Source organism: Chelon labrosus (assembly GCF_963514085.1).
Source record: "Chelon labrosus genome assembly, chromosome: 18".
NCBI classification, from domain to species: domain Eukaryota; kingdom Metazoa; phylum Chordata; class Actinopteri; order Mugiliformes; family Mugilidae; genus Chelon; species Chelon labrosus.
In genome coordinates this window covers 13,858,652-13,878,351 of record NC_140351.1, presented here as the reverse complement: position 1 = coordinate 13,878,351, position 19,700 = coordinate 13,858,652, and the positions used below count along the sequence as shown (strand labels likewise).

At 46.5% G+C, this 19,700-nt stretch overlaps 1 protein-coding gene across 1 annotated transcript in view; it reads left to right on the top strand.

Annotated features, from left to right (window-relative positions):
* Positions 1-26: 26 nt before the first annotated feature.
* arhgap21a (Rho GTPase activating protein 21a) overlaps positions 27-19,700 on the top strand; it is a gene marked incomplete at its 5' end in the record, with an annotated part of 77,268 nt that continues 57,594 nt past the window's right edge. The window contains one exon of the mRNA XM_084565613.1: positions 27-104. Coding sequence (XP_084421739.1) covers positions 27-104 — 78 coding nt within the window. The remainder of the gene's footprint in view (positions 105-19,700) is intronic.

Genomic DNA, 19,700 nt, shown 5'->3' with positions numbered 1-19,700 from the left:
CTTCCTCCTCTGCGGTTTGAAATGAAATGATGGCAGCACGTTGGAGTGATTCACCCCAGGACAATGAGGAGCTTAAACACAGAGCCGTAACCCCGTCTTGTGAGGTAAGGACTAAGGACTGAGGAGACCCTGTTTCAAAGGGTGCAGCTGCGGGATGGGCTCATTTGTGCTGTGTTTACGAATACATCATATATGACCTTTAGTGGTGTGTTTGGGTAATTCTAATCCTGAAATTATGTGGCCAGATTCCGTCTATTTTTAACACAATGCGCGCCCTGTGCCGCCAGACGAGCGTGGTGTGAAACGCCTGGTTATGACTTGTCACCTGAAGCCTCGCACGTAACTTTAGCGTCGCGCCACAGAAGTGTGTCAGAGAGGGAAACGGCGAGCGTGAGCTAAGTGTTCGGCACATCTGCCAGCGCTCAGGGTGACGGGGTTCACTTTTTCCCCTCTCTGACAACTGTTTAAGTGCACAAAGAGAGTTTTATACTTGCAGCGCTAATCTTCCTGGGTCCTTTGTGGGTCTGCATGCCAAACCCTGATAAATGGCACATTGTAGAGCTCATCCTCTTCCTCTTACGCATGGTAGCTTCAGGGTTACATCATCGTAATCATCGGCCACCCTCGATGCATGTCATAACGGCATTGCAGCGGTGGCGTGTTTTGGATTAAACCATCATCAGGAAAATGGCAGCGGTGCTCTGTGACTGTAATCCTCTTACCGTGTCAGAACTAGTCGAGGATGGACTCCGTAAATCTTTGGGAACGGGGCGGGCGGTAAGTCAGCATCCTGACAGAGTTTGGGAATTGGGTGATGGAGTTTAAAACGGAGTGCAGGTGTTCGTTGATACTTTGAGTTAAATATAAATCTTAAGGAGTTATTGAGGTGGTATTAATGTTTGGGAGAGGAAAGTGAGCAGTCGCATCCTTGGAAGTGGTCGTTTCTGTTTGGTGAAAGCAGCGTTTAGTTTCGCAGAGACATCAGAGAAAGTGAAGTGCTCAGAAACAATGAGACTGGAGTATTTAGAGTATTTCCTTTTCTTCTCTCTGGCTTCATTAAGTGCCACGGCGGTGAGGATTTTTTTTTCCCACCACATCCGTTTCTGCACATTAAGAAGGTTTGTGGAAAACAACACCACATCCCAACAAACCCATCCCAGCTGTTGAGCAGAAGCATCAACAATGCATCAGTTACTTATCAACGCAATCTCATTTTCCACTAATGTCTAAAGACAATGAAGCATATCTTTGGGAGCAGACTGATTGATAAAGTGAAAACAGATTATAACGTTTTGAGTCAGTGTCCGAGTTTGACCTTACATGACACGCGTGGCGGGTCATTTAAGTCTCCTGAAGCCAGACGAAAACAAACACAGATCTCACCCAACTTTTCAAGCCTCCCTTCTTAAGAACCGCCGTCCTGTCTGGAGTCTATAATGCGTGTGGAAGTTGACTGCGGGTTGTATTATTTGGCAACGTCACAGTCGTGTGTCTGTACCTTAAATCTTGGACCCACAACTAAGACGTGTGGCAAATGTTTTGCCACCAGGTAATAGAACGAAGTGAAATCTGATTGAATCAGCAACTCTTGCTGCAGAATATGTGAGTCACTTACGACTCGGTGTGAGAGTTTAGTCTGTCATTTTGCACGAAAACGTTACAGGTCCTTTTATCTGAAGCCTGCAGCAAACAAACAAAAATCTCTCCCGACTTTCAAGCTTTCCTGCTGTCCCACCTGGAGTCTGTGCGCCAAGCTGGTGTCTTCAAGTGCAACTATTTATCCCAGACGCAGGTGACATGAGGTTACGCCCTAGCCGTGTCTCTGCACCTTAAAACTCAGACCCACAGCTATGACGTATTTTGGGAGCTCTTTGCACGAATGTGATTTTTATTGCAGTTTCTTCTTCTGTTTTTTGAATTTTTTTTTTTGGTGCAGAATTTGTGAGTCAGTGCTGGAGTTCAGCCTGGTTGTTTACACTCTGGGGCCTTACACAAGAACGTGGCGGGTCTTCTTAGCCCCCCTGAAGCCTGCCCATCAAAGCAAATCTCACCCGGCTAGCATAAGCTTCCTGGTTATGAACTGCTGCTCTCCTGGAGTCAGGAACGTACGCGCCAGCTGGCTGCTCACTGTAGACTCTGCGGTGTGTGTTCAAGTGCAACTTTTTAGCCCAGACACAGGCGACACGGGTTTACGCCAGTTAAGTTGTGTATCTGCGCCTTGAAACCTCTGACCCACATCTAAAACGTGCGGTATATTTTTGGCACCCGTTTGATTTTTACTGCAGTTTCATCAAAACAAGGGGAGAAGATTGGTTTTGGTGCAGAATGTGTGAGTCACCTGAGTCGGTGTCGGAGTACACACCACTTGTTTACAGTCTGGGGCCTTACACAAAAGCGTGGCAGGTCTTTTTTTAAACGCAAACTGCCGTCCCGCCTGGAGTCTAATGAGAGTCGAGACCTCAGGCGGGACGAGGCTCCCCTCTCCTCCTCCTCCTCCCGCTCCCGCTCCCGCTCCCCGGCATCATCGCGGCTCGCTAATGAGGGAGATTTTAAGGGGCGTCTTTTCTTAGACAACCCCTGAAACACACACACACACACACACACACACACCACCCTGCTACTGCCAGAGCGATGGAGGTAACTCTGGGGTGATTTAGGCACAGCTGCCCTGCTCATTAAGAGAAAAACACCCCACGTGTATAACGCCTGCCTCTCTCTTTCTCTTTTGCCTCATTCACATTCACTTCCTCACTCGACCTGCTGTCACTCTCACACCAGCAGAATAGCTGTGAAGCAGCTGAGACCCAGTTGTTTACATCTCAGAGCGTTTCGGGGCAAAAAAAAGGATTGACAAACAAAAGATTTTTTTTTGAATGAATGTATAATGTATATGTATAACACCAGCTGCTGTTAGTTGTATGCTCTTACAGTTGGAAACGATGCATTTCCACCATTTTTGTATTGTTCCAGCTTCTTCAAAGTCAGGGTTCGCTGCTTTTCTTTCACTGACAACTTTTGATTTTGGATTTTTGGGTGGACATTTCATGGGTTAAACCAAAACTTTAGATCAGTCTAAGGGTTGTGACACACCAACCCGCCTCCTGGCTGTTCGCTGGCGCCGTGAGCGTCTGTGTCCCCAGTTTTAAATGTGACGAAAGTAAAGAAAACAACAGGCCACACAGAAGGCTCTTCTGGCTTTGTAGACCAGCTGATCGGTGTGGTGTGCGACATTCCCGCCTCAGAAACCGATCAAGACAGAACCAGAAAAGCTAATTAAAAATCTAAACCTTAGAGAAGAGGAGGGGTTTCCATGGCGGTGCTCCACATCGATCCGTGATTACGTGCCTCGTTCGTGCTGGCGAGGATGAGACCAGTGGAGGGCCGGTGATGCTCCCTGCTTTGCACTAAATATAGCCCCTCCTAACTCTCTAAACCCCTGCCCTTTTTTTTTTTTTTTTTTTCTTTCTTTTCCCTCCCCCGTCCACATGCTTGTCTTTCACCCGTCCTCTATTCCCGCGTGTTTTCTGCGATGCTATATTTAACCCGTGGAAAGATGATTGTTGCGTGCGCCGGGGAGGGAAAAATGGAATCACTGTGCTGGAAATCGCTGCGCGTTTTTCTCTCGAATGCCGTTACGAGAGGGGAATATGTGGTTGCCGGTCAGCTCCAAATAATTTCAGAGGTCAGGAAATGTGACTTCTGTGGAAACTAAATAGAGCCAATCTCCCGGCTGGAAGCGTCCCAGCTTGAAATAAGCTATCTATGATCTCAGTTTGTAATAGTCTTGATGGTTTCATGTAAAAAAAAAAACTCTCCAAACCGAGATTGCAGTGTCTTTAAAAGACAATGTCCCACAGATTTATCAGTGCTCAGAGCCGTGGCAGTTCATCAGTCAATGATTTGATTTGCATGCATCTGAAAAGCAAATGCGTCTCATGCGCCTCATCAGAGTTCTTTCGCATTCAGCAAACAAGACGCTGACCTGGACGTGACCTGGCTTCTGTCCTAAAGCACGCACACACTCACACACACACACACACACACACACACACACACACACTCATGGGAGTAATCACGAACGCGCTCTCTGAAGGGTTTTCCTGGTTTTCCCTCCGTTTGTCGTTACGATGTTTAAACTGGATTGTGTGTTTTGGCGTCTCTAATCGGGACTTCCCGGCCGTTTATTCCTGGAGAAGGAAATCTGTATGCGCGCCGCGTCTGGATCAAGGTCACCCAGGATATGTGTGTGTGTGGATGTGTGTGTGTGCTGGGCGGGCGGCATCTTTATCTTTTCCCCTCGTGGAGGCGTGACGCTCGCGACTCCCGAATGTCATCCTCTCCCGTCTGCTGAAAGGGCCAGCCTGGACACGCCGGACGCCATTATTCCTCTGAGCACGAGCACAGATATCTGACTGACGGGTGATTGAGTAGAGGGAGGGAGGAAGGGCAGGAGGTGTCAAGGCAGATGAGAATATAACCACTGGAAAGATTTAAAAAAACAAAACAAAAAAACATTCCCATCCTTGTTTGTTGGCAGTTGGCTCAGTGTCACCGTCTCTTCTGCTTGGATGCCCTCATCCCTCCGTTAGATAAAGGGTAAGGAGATGGTGAGTGTTTCGGGGGGGGGGGGGGGGGGGGTTGCAGATGCGGGCAGACAGGCAGAACAGAACCAGCCTAATGCTCAGTGAGCCTGAGACGCTATCCATTACACATGCCCAAGGCTTCTCCGTCAACACTTGCCCCCTATCTGGCTCTATCTATGGCTCGGAGACATGATGTACACTGGTGGTGGTGTGTGTAGATCACATACACTAAGAGCTCAGTTTGATCCGCGCAGCACATTTCTTAAGGCAGTGTTCACACTCCTCCCTTAATTCCTGTAATATTCTACACCCTGCAGGCTTCATAAGCCACACATTATGTAATGCACCGTGCAGCGGCTGGTCGCTAATGACTGTATAGGCTGCAGCGATGCAATTCTAATGATTGTCTCACATTTCCACTTAGACTTGACATGTTCACGAGCTGCGTTTTTTTATATATATAAAAAAAATAAAAATCTGGCCTTATGTAATAGGGTGCTGTTGTATCTAATATATCTTAACCCCTGGTGTTAGTGTGGGCTTTGAGGTCTTGGCAGGAAACCACATTATTTCCTGTTTGCATCAGCGGTGGAAACGAAACAGGGGCACTCTGATGAAGGAGCGATTTCATGAATGGATGGCAGAAAAGCCCGGAGAGTGGCAGATCGGTCACGTTTTGGACGCCGCGGCGCTCTGCTGATCGGTTGCTGGCGTTCCGAGTCGCGGTGACGGACATAATGTGACGCGTGAAACATCCCCAGAACGACCGCAGCTGCTTAATTGTAGACTAGCAGTTGTCGCTAGAAAAACCGCCTGACTGGAGTCACGAGGAAAAGCCAAACGCTGTAAAAACACGCTGAGTCCGGGAAGGCTGAAACACATTTTTTTTACACAAATTTGCGGTCATTGAATGAGAGTTAAGTTTATTTTCGGAGCTAATAAGTATGCTAACAAGCTAAAAAAAATAAACAGTTTAACATGATAATCGAACCACATGCCAAACATTAACTGGTTCCAGCCTCATTTCTGCTGTTTTAAATTGAATATCTTTCAGTTTTCGACTGCTGGATAAACAAAACAAAGTGTTCTTGGGACATTTTTTGCCGTTTGCTGACTTTTTAAAGGCAAAGTGATCACCAGAAAAGAAAATAACCATCTCAGTCACCCTGCAAAAAATGGAAACTGTTGTTTTTTTTTTTTGTCACCGAAGAGAAGCATCCATAATAAAAGCACATGCGCCCCGTGTTGTTGTTGAATGGGAGGCTGTGTGAGGGCGACACGGGATCCATAACTCACAATCGATTGGATTATATTGGCTTCGCTGTGGGGGGCAGGGCACATGCTTGTACTCTTTACGGGACTATTCCTGGCTTGCGATGAGAGGAGGGTGGGGTGTTGGTGCTGCATGACGTCACAGCTGTTTATTGTGTAGATGTTATTCAACCAGCTGTGTCTTATTCATTCAGCGTTTTATGCGTCAAATACTCCCACAGTGAGATAATTCGGACTAAAACGATCTCTATAATAGCAGTGCCGCCTGGCCTAGATATATTGGGAGTGGTAGAAGATTTGCTCGTATTAATCCCCTTGACTTCCCGAGACATTTGTTTTGTTTTCAGGGTAAGATGTCAAAACTGGGGCTTTGATGGGTTTAATTTCGCCAAGAAATCTGGCCGCCTGGAGACAGCTGGACGTTTGGACGGCACAGACCGATGCAACGTTTCTCGCGCATCGTGAGAACAAGAACTTTTTCAAGAGTTATGATGTGCGAGCGGAGGTGGTCATCTCCCAGCTGCTCTGATGGCCGTGGGTGTTGTGGGTCAAGGGTTGCCGTGTCTGCTCGCTCCGAGACTTGGCTGACCTTTCTGACCAGACTGTGTACGTAGCCTGCTGACCTACCGCAGTGTCTTGTGTCAGCACGATTACTCAAGCTGTCTTTTTTTCTTCTTTTTTTTTGTAAATGAACGTGCACGACGACAGCACGTTACATTAACCACATGAAAGAGGTTTTGAAGGTTTGCGTAATGTTTTGAAAGTCTGGGAAACTCATTTACAATCTCAGCAAATCGTGTTTTTAGAGTTTTCCTTGTTCACTTCGGCAGCACTATCTTTACAGTGTGAAGTTTGAAATATATTGTCCGTGTTCTAACTGGTGTATTAGTTTGTTTTCCAGGTTTGAAATCTCGTCTCTGAAAAAAGCTCCTTTTCTATTTCTATAAAAGTTCTGTAGCATTAAAACTTCAGCACATGTACTTGCGTATCTGGTTTGAAACTCTGAAGCATATTGCTCTTAGTCTGTTGGTTAACGTGCAGACATGCCAGACCGTTGCCCGGCTGTGATGTTGCCTCGCGTCGCCTGTGTCTGGACCAAAAAGTTGCGCAAAGGTTGCAGCCTATTCAAAATGCTGAATCAGCTGAGAAGCTAACGGCAGTATTCCGACGAGTTCCAACAGCGCGGGGCTGCAAAATCTACGGCCACAGACGCTTACAGACGGCCCAACAATAGCAAACGGCTGACCATCGCCTTAATGTGACTGCCTTTTCTTTTTTCTGATGTTGAGTCCAATCACATGTGGTATTAACTTCTTCAGATGGCATTAACCGACTGCTCAGCCAAAGACTGACATCCTCAAGATATGCTAACAATATGGATCGTCTGTCTTTGAACAAATAGCACATGTAGGACACATGACATTTTTTTTATTACAGCATGCCATTAATTTCGTACTACTTCCCGCCGCTAAGGATCAATATCTTCATATTTATACTCTGGCTTGTGACGAGTGGTCGTTGCAGAAGTGACACGTAGCACTCACGTGTCATTAAAAATGCACGACCGTCTTAGACTCCACCTCAGGCTTCTCCTTCGCTCTAATTAGTCATGGCGTGAGCTCAGTGCATCTCCCTGATGAAGCACGCTTCGAGCCGATGTCACAATCACAACCATCTGGGCGTCACACAGCATCAAAGGGTGGAAGCAACATAAACAGTCCCAGGCAACTATTTACTGGCATCCGATAGTTTCCCTTAATACCGTCTTCTCGCGAACCAAAATGATTTGCGGCGTCTTTTCATCATTCAGAAGCTTGATTCCTCTGACACCCCGCGGCGAGAGGAAGTCTTAAACTGTGCGTTCATTTACTTGAGAGAGCCCACTTCCGACGTGGGACTCTCTCCGGTGGAGGGGGGGCTGCGGCACTCATCTCGTCTTGTCTTTTGTCAGGGAGTCTTCTGCAAAGTAGAGTGAAGTATTTTTTGCAGAGTAGTGAAATAAATAAACGGTGTCCCGCATTGCTGACAAAGTGCAGAATCAGTCAGGTTTGGAGTTTTAGCCTGCACAGTCCTCCCCTCTGCACCTTCTCACGGGGCAGCCGGGAACGTCTGGAGGTAGTGCAAGCAATATTTCAAGGTGCAGATAAAGTCGACGACGGCGAGAGAGAAGAAGATCATCATCGTTCTGTCCCGGGTTATGTCCTGCGCCACGGCCGGATTCGCATTGATTTAGAGCGAGCCTTTTCGCTGCTCTGAATCTCAGGCTGCCTCCGCCTGGTACTGCTGCAGAGACGAGCACAGGGAGGCACAGCCAGTCGGGACGATCACAGGAAGAGAGAGCGCATCCAGAAGAGGGTGGGTTACCTAAACGCAGAGAAAAAGTGCAGCCTGCTCCGTCGTCATTTTAGGCTCCGTCTTCTTGCCCGGTCATCCCGCTTCGTAACCATGGCGATCCTGCACGTCAAAACCCCCCAGGTGGACTTTTTTGCACCGGACTGGTGATAACTCTTCTCTGCCGCTCCCCTCGCCTCAGGGGATTATCTGAGACTATACATCGAGATTTCTGAGATAGTGTGCAGCTTGACTCATTAACATATTGTTAATGAAGCGATGGCCACAGCTGACGGGACACCTGCCGGGCTCGCAGATGGACGCGGAGGTGCACCCTTTGCCTTCTGCTGACGCTTTCCCTCTCCTCGCCTCCCCGTACTGTCCTCTCCGTCAAGGTGGCATCGAGGGGCGCCGCTGCCGGCAGGGTGCTGGCGGGCTCAGCAGGGGTTTGGTACACACAGCTGAGGGGCCGGTGTCTGGGCAGCTTGAGTTTCGTCACTGAAAATGGCTCATCTTAAAGTTCTCGACTGTATGATTAACAACAACTGGATCTGTGATCTGTACTGCGCCTGGAACAATCAGGTCAGTCCTTTATGTTTTTTTTATCACCAATAAACCTGTCGCCTTCCGCCTGTCCAACCGTCTATCAAGCATCAGACTAGAGGCTTTTTGACCTGTAGATCTTGGTCGCCTCTCTTCGCCATGTTTATGAGCTTCCCTTCCTCGCTGTCCTCTAATGCTCTCAGGAGTTTTCCAGGAAAGGCATCCCTGACATCTTGGGTATTAATAGCCAGCATTCATTCAGAAGTGCAGTGTGGAACTGGAGACTGTGGAGTGCTTGGCATGTTGACCTCTGTGTGTCCCTGCTCTTGCAGACTAGAACAGACTTAAACTTCATTTTAGGAAGCAAGTCTCACCAATATGGCTTTCTTGAAGCATTGTCATGCAGTAACAGTCCATCCAAAACTGGAGAAATTATTAATTTCGTTTGCTAAAATTGCCCGCCCCACTCCAGAGGAAGCTCTTCACTTTAAACATGGGTGGTTGTCAAGTACAAAAGTGTAAAGGTCGAAGTCTTTCCATGTTCAGAGAATGATCTAAGTCCATGTTCATCTCAGCATATGAATATGGACATTCTCGCTTTCATACAGCACTCTTTGTCATGTCATCTACTTGGTGTCCATTTGTCTCTATATGCACAGAAGTCAGCTTGGCACCCTTACAAACACTTCATATCGCTGACATGCCTTTTCAGCTTTACTCACACAGGCGGCTCATTGTTCCGCGCAGTTTTCCCCTCTCCCCTTTTTTCATTTTGCCATGGAATTCCTGATGCGTGGAGCAAAAGAAGCCTGGCCGTGTTGAGCAATGCGGCAGCTCTGCTCGCCGGCTTGCCCCTTCCCTTAATTTAATTTTAGCAGTGCTGAAAATTGTTTGCGTCCCGAGCCGAACTGATAGGCCTCTGTTTCTGCTGTCCGAGGGCCCTGAAACCGGCCTTTGTGTGCCAGTAGCGCAGCACCAAGGCCTCATGAAATATTTACGGGCCGACACCTGGTGTGAGCCTGAGAGAGAGGAACCCGGGAATCAACAACACTGCAACCAATAACTACGAGGGCCCCAGCTCTATTAATACGTTGGCCTGCCAAGAGTAATTGATTCGCCATTGTCTCGTTTTTGACATTCTCATGAACAATAGCAATATAATATAAGTTAAACAAATACTCAGAAACAATGTGAAGCATATTACTCACCGGAGAGGTTGATGAATCATTCCAATTTGGCAGCAAATCCACTCTCTCCGTCTACTGCTGCCTCCTAGTGTTATTTGTTGGGTTTCATTTGCCACATTAAGTCTGCATCTTCAGTGAGCGGCGTGTGGTCTGCCCGAACAGCATGTTGATGGATACATAGCGTTAGAAACACCTTCAACCCTACAGAACTAAAGGGGCTACTTCAATGAGTGTCTTCACGAAAAGACCGTTTGTCTGGTTTTCGGCTTTTTTGGATATACTTCAACCCCACACCTTTCCCACATCGGATAGGAGAGTCTGTGTCACCCATTGTCTTTAACTTCATGAGGCCAACAATTCAATGTTCACACCCTGTTCATGTCTTGATTGGAAAGCTGTCTGGAGGCAAGGCCTTTGTAAATCCATCTCTTAATGCAACATTATAAGTAACTTTTGATTGAACGTGGCCTAATGATGCATTCCCACTGGCAGCAACAGAGCAACAAACTACTATCAAATTAAAATGGAAGCCGGCGATAGACTTTTTATCGCTGCCTGACGCAATCATATCAAACATTGAGCTGATTTCAGCTGTTTTTGACGATGAACATTTTATCAGGTGACGTCAACACCAAGGTCAACGAGCGCTTGAGCAGCAGTTCTGCGGTAACTCGGCGCCAGTGTTGTAGCCTTGCCGCTCATACTGTGAATTATCCATTTGCGTTGTTGTAACATCGTCAAACTCATTATAGACAATCAACAAATATCAGAATTGATGCAGCAGAAGTACAGATGTCAACTCTTTGTTAAAATGCCTGCATTACCCATGATGCAACTCAAACTCCCAACAGTTTGGTCATACAATTGTAGTAGTGGATAATGTCACCTCAAGCTGTTAGCCTCAGGCAGAGATGAATCACCTCATTCAAGACTTCACATTACTCCTTTTAAAGCACACAACGCAAAGGAAAATTGCAACAACAAACACTCGTAGATAACATTAATTTAAGTCTACCTCACTTTGTTCTGAGGAGTACTTTTAACACGACACTGGGGTGTTAAACATTAGAGTGTCTGTGTCAGAGGGCACGTCGTCACGACCCTGTGCTGTCAAAAACCTCAAAGACCAACCAGGATTAATAATTCATAGATGAGGAAACCAATTATACAGGGCTTTGCTCGCATCTGGGTGGGGGGGTCCCTGGGGACCCTAATTGGCCCACCTGCTCTCTGTCTCCGAAGGGTTGGCGGAGGTGGCTGGCTGGATGTAAGGGTGTGTGCACGTCCTCTCTCTTTGTTTGTTTGAGCTTTTTTCATGTTGGGGGATGACTTCCTCTCTGGTGCGATGGTGGTGGGCATGCACCGGCGTCTCTGATTATTGATGGACCACACCCAACACAGCGGGGAGGGCTTCCCATGTGCTTCTCTGTGCTGCATAGGCTGACAAAAACTTAAAATGATAGACGTATAGGACTATTTTTTTTTTCTTGGTGGAATATTTTTTCACCAATCCATTGAATATTTGATCTGTAAAATGTCACAAAGCAATTAAAGATAGTCTAAACTACATGTACGAGTAGATTGATTGAAAAGTTAATAAAAATGCCAACATTTTAAGGTGCATATTTAAATTTTTTCTGTCTATACTGAAGGTGTTTGGACTATTATTGGACAAAACAAGGTCTTTTCAATGGGTGTCGCCTTTGTATGACTATTTTTCACTTCTTTTTAACATTTTATACCTTTGTAATGAGCATTAGATTGATTTACAATGGAAAATAATTGTTCGGTTTAGCCTAAAAACACAATTACACTCATAAACTTGCATAGAAAGCCACGAGCAAACAGATTTTTAGCCAGTGATTTGCGCCTCTAATTGTCTGGTCTCTCTGTCCGTCCTTTTCTCTCTCTCCTTCCATCTCCATTTCTTCTTTGTGGGGAGGAATTCCAGGCTGTTGGCCCGCACAATTGCCCGATCATTAGCATAAGAAAGCAGCCGAGGGGCAGTGAGATGAGGCGGGAAAAAGGGAGGGAAAGGGGGGGAGTCATAAAACTTCCAAATCAGTCCCGAGCAGACACCACAACTTTAATCAGGCTCATGCTTGTACATGTGCCTGGGTGGCATGCATTTCTCCCTTTTTTTTTTTCTCCTCTTTTAATCTTTAATGCGAAAAGAGCTGAGATGGTCCGCTCTATTTGGTTTTAGTCATGGATAGGTTCTGTTATTTTTGACAGTCCATGCATATCACTTCCTTATCTTCAAATCGAGACGTCCAGACATTCATGGGGATGCCGCCTGCCTCTTGTACACATGTCTCAAGCATGAAATCAAATCATTTCGAAGGATTTTCCTCGGCGTCTTGAGATCTCAATATGCTGCCTGAATCTAATTATGCTGTTTTTATATGAGCATGACCGTTTCTCGTCAATTTCAGACAGAAAATCTGCACAGAAGCATAAAAATATTTTGAAAACATGTTTCTTCTTCCTCCCTTACTTGAGCATTTTTATCAGTTGGTGCTGTAAAACGTGAGCACACTTTTCGGAATAATTTCTGCCGTGATAGTGAAAGATATTTGATCTGTAGATATAAGATCTGATAACACACTGAATCACCTGAGAACACAATGGCAGCGTGTCTTTATGTTGTCATGAGATACTGGCAGTTCAGTGTGGCTGATCGACTGTATTTGGTAGTCATAATAAAATAAAATAATCCTTTAAGATAATCCTTTAATTTATCCCACATCACTACTACACATTACCTTGGAAAAGCTATTCATTCAGGCCATGACACACCCAGTAAAAAGTTGTCCACTTGCCGCTCTCGAGCATCTGTGACCTTAGTTATGCACCACTGGCGCTAGTTGGTCTCCTATTGGCGGCTTTTGAGCCAAACACCATCACCCCGATTGGCTGTTTAGATTTGGGAACCAGTGAACAAGGAAGTGGCGAATGACGAACATGATCACTTAGAAAGAATAAACTAGACCAATTAATTCAAGGGAGGCCATATCTGTACTACAGTTTTTAGCTCTTCCTAGCCTCCCAGCTAACGGTAGCTGTTTCTGTTACCCCTTAAACAATGAATACGGATCACTGCCACCCGCCTGCATGAAGAGTTATTTCTCTTCATGCAGGCGTAGAAAGATGTTCCAGCTGGTTGCTGGCTGTAGTATTTTGTGGTGTGTTCAGGTGCAGCTTTTTGGCTCAGACGCAGTCGGCCTTTCTTGCTGTTAGTGCTAACATGACAGTTTGTCGAGTCGCAGCCTTTTCCAGATAGAGTGGATTTCCAGATAAACTTTGTGTAACTTAATATATGTGGAAGAGGCAAAACAAGGAGAAGATGTATGCGGGGACTGCTTAGTGTGGACATGAAAAGCGAGAGTTTGGACGTACTCAGGCATGAAACCATAAACTAATGCCTCCCACTGAGACTTGTTAATGTTTACACACAGAGGCCGGTTTTAAACTCTGTGACAAAGATCATCATCAGATACCAGAACCTCTGACTTCCACTTCTGAGCATTGTGATAGGATCTTGTTACAAGCAGCACGTTTCGGTTCAGCTGAGTCCTACTCCACGGAAGACAGACGAGCACGGACACATTAATCCAGGTCGTAGTTTTTAATCTTGTACAAAAAGTAGGTCACATTTAATAACGAGTAGAAGAAGATGTGCTTCTCGTAGCGTTTCTTCTTCCCTCTCGTGCTCGCGGCCGTGAATTTCAGCCAAACCGTAGTCATCGGCTTGTCGTAGCGCAAAGACGCGTGAACAGAATGCTGATTCACCTCACACTGCCACAGTAACCCCTCTCTCCCCCTCCCCACGCAGCCACATAATCCCAGCAGCATATGTGCACAGTGCTGCAGTAAACATACAGCGATGCCATTTGCAGAAAAGAATTACATGGATGCAGATGCTCAGAGTGTAGCCTTGGTGACACAAAAACACCTTTGTCTTGTTTTTTTTTGTTTTTTTAAATGGTGCCATTCTCCTAAACCAGAGCAGCGGGGAGATGTGAATAAGAAGTAGCTGGATGCTGCTGAGTCTCCTTGGCCTGGATGGTGAAAAACTGCCTTGGAAAAGATGCAGCTCTCTTTGGTGCAATGCAGACGGAGCTGGGAGGAGCCTGGCCAGTGGGTGGAGCTGTATGAGCATGCATGTGTGTGTGTGTGTTTGTTGGAAGGTGTTTTGTTTTCATGTATAAGTGTACACACGCTGTCCCCTTTTGCCCGACTCCCCTCCTCGGGGTCTCTTCTGAGGCGATGTTGTAGATATCCGGCGCGCTGGAAGAGAATAGGGTTGCTATGGTGATTTTGCGTGTGTGTGTTTGCTTCATTTGTCGTCCTCGTGCACGGTGCATTTAAACTCGATCAGCCTACTAAGAGCAGTTACGTCATGCAGGACTGTCAGAGGGTGGAGCAGAGGGGGAGTGAGTAATCCCTCTGCAGAGCCCTGACAGAGAATCCATAGATCACCGGTGTGTGTCGGTCACCCTCTTCCTAATCTTAACCTGCCATCAGAAGACGTCACGTGTCCTTCGCAATCCCCTCTGACGGGGATAGATGGATCAATAACCGCGGGAGAATAGTATAAAAACCTGCAGAAAAATGCCACTGTGTCCTTCTCCTGTCGTTCCATCTCCTCCAGAAAAATGGTGAGGGCGGCATATTTTCCTGTTCACCTAACGCAGCCCCGAGGCGCCACAGTAAAACAGGCGCTAATTGGCTGCCTGCTCAGCGCCAGGGCACGTGATTGGCCGGGGCGGCACAGACGGCGCAGGCTTCAGAGTGATAACGATGCCCTCTGTCCTCCATCAGTCAGCGTGTGAGCGGCGCTTTGTTCCGATGCTGATGAGACATTAGCATTCAGAGCAGCTACGGCCGTCCGACGGCGCGGCAGAGACAGCCCGAGCCCTGATTTATTAATCAACTGTGGTGAATTGCAGTCAAAACCAATTTGACATTTTCACAGAAAATCTGCTTTTTTTTTTCCCCCATCTCTGTCCAACCATGGAAATCTATTCCACGGCTATTGTCTGTCTATACAACACAATTGACATCCATCTGTTTTCCTTTTGGCTGTTATTTTTTTTAAAGGGGCCTGTTCATGCCAGAGAGAGTGGCTCACTAGTTGACTGTTTACCCTGGTGACAGACAATTCGGGGGAACACTCCCTCTTGGCAATACGGGGCCCACGGATTAGAAAACCGTCTGATAGAGGCAAACAAAAGAAAGAAAGTGAAAGAGACTAAAGATTGAGATCCTCAAGGGTTGAAAGTGTTTTGTGAGAGAAAGAGGGAAAGAAGAAGAGATGAGGAGCATGAGGCTTTTATTGTTTCCAGCTGGGTCCGGGTGTGGCCATCAGTGCCCGGAGTCCTGCTGTGTTCAGTTCTGGGTCCTCATTCACAGTCTCTGACCGATCTGCCAAATGGCTTCTCTGTGTGTTGTTTTGTTTCTGCATATGGTCCTGCACGTGTTCACCCGACTGGTGATTTAATTGTGTTGATAATTCCCAGATAAAATAGTTAGACATTTGGCATTTTTGTGCAGGTTGCGAGCGTATAGGTGTAGCGTCTACATCAGCTACTATGGGAGTCAAACTGGCGCCGTTTCCTCCACAGGATGATCTATTGAAACATTAGGAAGCCCAGCAAGTGGAATATTCGTTTCCAGGCTGTAAAACGAACTGGACGGGGCTCTGACAACCGACAGTTTGTGACATGTTTTATTGTTTGTCGAGGGTCAGCTGAGGTAGAGTGAAAAGGGTGTAACGTTGTCAGCATTTCCTGTCCCGTCAGGACGCCTTTTATTTATTCAGCGTCAACAGAAAGAGAGGAACGAAATAAATAAATTCTGCTATTTTTTATGTGAGTTCATTTTCCCAAGTCAAGTGATTTTGTGCGATTCTTTCCAAAAATGCAAAAAGTAACTTTATCTATACACAGATCAGCCATAACATTATGGCCGATGAATGTCAATGGAAGGATATAGTGACTATTTGGACCAGAGCATCTCCAAAACTGCATCTTCTGAAGGAAAAGCGTTCAGCGACCAAGTCTCATTGATGCACGTGGGGAGCTAAGGCTGTTGAAAGGTGTCAGAACACACAGTACATTTGTTTTGTATGAGGCTATGTAGTTGCAGACCAATCAGGGTGTCCACCCTGAGCACTGTCCTCTGTTGAAATGGACATGTCAGCATCAGAACTGGACCACAGAGCGATGAAAGAATTATGTTTTCTTTTAAAACATTTGGATGGCTGGGTTGGGAGCACATGACATCGTGGTAGAAGGAACACCCCCTTGCCGTTGCCATGGGCCAGCACTTGGTCTGCAACAATGTTCAGGTGATGGTACATATCAAGGTAAGATCCACATAAATGCCAGGACCCAGGTTTCCCCAGAAAAACATTACGTTGTAATGAGCTCAGTGTTATTCTCCGGTTGGCGGTTGTAATGTTTTGACTGATTGGCGTACTTGTATGAAGACAGAATTCCTGTTGCACCACAGTTTTGAGGACCATTTAACACCGTGCACAAATAGGACGGAAAAATTAACAAAGCTGTCCAGAGCAGCCAAACATCCAAGCAGTTACGGGAAAAATACAGGCAGCCAGATGGACTGAGAAAGGGCTCCATTAGCGAGAGCATGGCTTGAATTGGCTTTTATTAGCCAAACTAAATTACAAAGCATGGATTCAATTACACATTGCTACACTTACAAGAGTTGCCTTTGTGATCACGTTGATGGATAGGCTGTGACAAAGGGAAGTGGGGTGGTAAGTTCAGTTGCTCTGTCCAGGATTTAGCTGTAGCATGCATGGAAGATAATGAAAGTGTCGCTGACAGGAATGCGGCCGCAGAAACACCGCTTTAAAACCAAAGTATTCGGCCCTCGCCGCACAATCCTCCCCTGGCTGCCTTTTCGGTGCAGACGTCGGTCGCGTGGTTTCTCTTCTCCTTCATCGCTTCATTATTCAATTAAGCAGTAAAACACATGTTAAGCTTAACATTAACCGCATGGAGGATCCCCTGTTGGGGCGAGAGCAGTAAAGATCGGCTCTTGTATCATGCTCCACCGGCGGAGATGAGACTCTCGGCCTGGTTTCCATTTGGACCTCGGTAGACCGGGGTGATGCTGCGCGACGGGTGCAGCTAGTAAATACTTATGGTTTGGAGGGTGCGACTGCGGAAAGCCAGGTTGCCAGGTCTGATGTGGATAAGCAGCAGATCGGTAGGAAAAGGAAAGACAGAGCCAGGAGAGAAATTTCAGCCTAAGTGGAGGAGACTCCTTTTGGTTTCTGCTGGTTGTGACTACTGTAGAGGCTGATGCGTATAGTCCTGCAAGTGCTATTGTCTAGAGGCCAATGGGGTCGAGGAACAGTAGGTCCCAGAGCTGTAATTCAGGTGCAGAGATGCTCCCTTTCAGTCAAGCCATCAGTCCCAGTGGGGGCATCCGTCAACGTAGCTCAAGGCCCTTTCTTCTCAGATTTGATTGATTGCTGATGACTGGCACTAATGGACGCGTGGCTGCATACACACATGTGATTCAAACGCGCAAACAGAGCATGCAGAGTGTCGCATACACATTGTAGAAATTTGCACACCTCTTGGACACACTTTCTCCGGGCCTTTCCACAGCCTCCACATTCCTCTGGTCGTATCTCACCGACGGCCCCAACTGCTTTTAATCAGCTGGGTCACGAGGCGCTCCAGATGGGCCTCAGCGTTGGGTGGGACTGCTTCGGACGCGGTGGAGGAGGAGGAGGAGGAGGAGGAGGCAGCTTGAGCTCGTAATAGTCAACATATTTGTGCCCCCTCTCCTCTCTCCTCAACATCCCCTCCCGTCCTGTATTGCGTCACCCTCCTCAGAGACCTGTGTTGGACAGCATGCGCTACACTGGCCCTCTCGTACTCGGCGCATGTATTTCTTAGGCTCCCGATTTTCCAACGTTTTTTACTACCGAACATTTTCCATCGTCAGACTGCATGCTCAGAGTGTTTTTGAAAGGAGCACTGTGTGCTTTTGGAGAGCATCACCTCAGGATGTGCTTTTATAGCCATGAGAAAAGATGTAGGTGGACATTGCGATTTAGTATTTTTTCCTTGAGATGGGCAGTAATATATGAGTTCACTGAGTACAGAATGTCTTGAACTTGAAAACAAAATATGTAATGAATGTGCCCGGAATCTATTTAGCCAAGTATGTAGGGGGCTAATCAGTGTAAAAATACAACTTTGTGGATGTAACATATCACTGCTGGGCATCACCTTGGACGTCCTGTCTAGTTAATACTGGGAAAGAGGAGGAAGTTGTGTGAGAAGGAAGGAGATTCTGCAAAGAAAAGTCCAGCCAGTCAAAACATCAGTAGCCAAACACTAGACTCTGATGGCAAGGGTTCTGCTGGCAGGTGTAATATTCTGCATGCATATAAACAGGCGTAGTAATTCAATCTCTTTAGTTGTTTAACAACCACAATAGCTGGTCTTTGTCAGCATATCATTATGCAGTTCCGAGCTTTGATTCGCTCCCTGTTCAGTCTTGCTTTGACAGTGTTTACGACCGTTACCTGGATACTGTAGTACTAATCGCTTCTTTCGTTTCTCCCCTCATCACTTCATCGTCCTCACTGTTGAGGTCTCACGTTACAAGGACTGACGTCGCCTCATTCTCAACGCAAGGCTGTTGGACTAATACTCACAGGTTGCACACAGTGGGTTAAGGTCACAAAACATCCATGGTGAGGAAATGTCTGGAATAGTCCCACATGTTGTCCTCCAAAGCCAAAAAAATGGCGTCAAGATCGAGGGCGCTTCAGTAGTTAAGTTGCTAGTCCTTACAGGAGACTGCCCACTCAAGAAGAATGACTCTGGAAGATATTGTCTCAGGAAGTGTCCTAAAATGTTGAGCAGTAGTTGCAGGTGCAGTAATTTTAGGAGGGACGTCAGGGTACATGGATGGGTCAACAAATGATGGACTATTGCTGCCTATACGAATGGACATGTGAGCTTGTGTTTTTTACGACTGGGAAGTTGCGTACACAAAAACGTTTTCCGTTCACGTGATTACATCATGCCAAAGTTGGGAGAACATCCCTGCTAGGCAACTGTTAGCTTCCAAAAGCCACAGAAGCTAACAGTTTAGCAAGCTAACGGCTGTGAAACTTAACGTAGGAAATGCAAAGGCAAATGAAAGGATGAGGTCATTGGGAATATCATAATTTTCCTCAGTTATTTTATAAAATTACGAAGAAAACTCTAAATTACATACTACCGTACCATTCACCTCCACCATTTGTTAAAGCATGCCATGATTCATGAACTTGCTAGAAAGGGTTGAGTTATGAGGCATCCTTTGAACATTACCCACAGTAAACACAACCGCCTTTCTGACCTTGCCCCAACCAAACCTTAACCACAGCGTTGTCATCATAAACCGGTAGGATAATGTGCTACTGATCATTGTTGCCTTTTGGCTCTATGGTTGCCTCCCTCTTTAGCTTGTGCAGCTAGTTCACTCCAGTAAAGGCTTCAGGCAGCAGGAGCAGAGTGACTCCTGCCGCTATTCCTGACTCAATGGTGGAACATTCCTGTCAATGGGATTGACTGAGTGAGGTTTGCTCAGTTTAGCAGCTAATCTCGTCTCTGCTAAAAGGATTAGAGTGGTTGCACCTATAGAGTAGACATTGGGCATCCATTGAAGGCTGACTACTGTGAGCGTATGGGTGCCAAGGTGTCCTGCAGTCACGTACAGTCTCAACCATTGGTCTGTGCCAGTT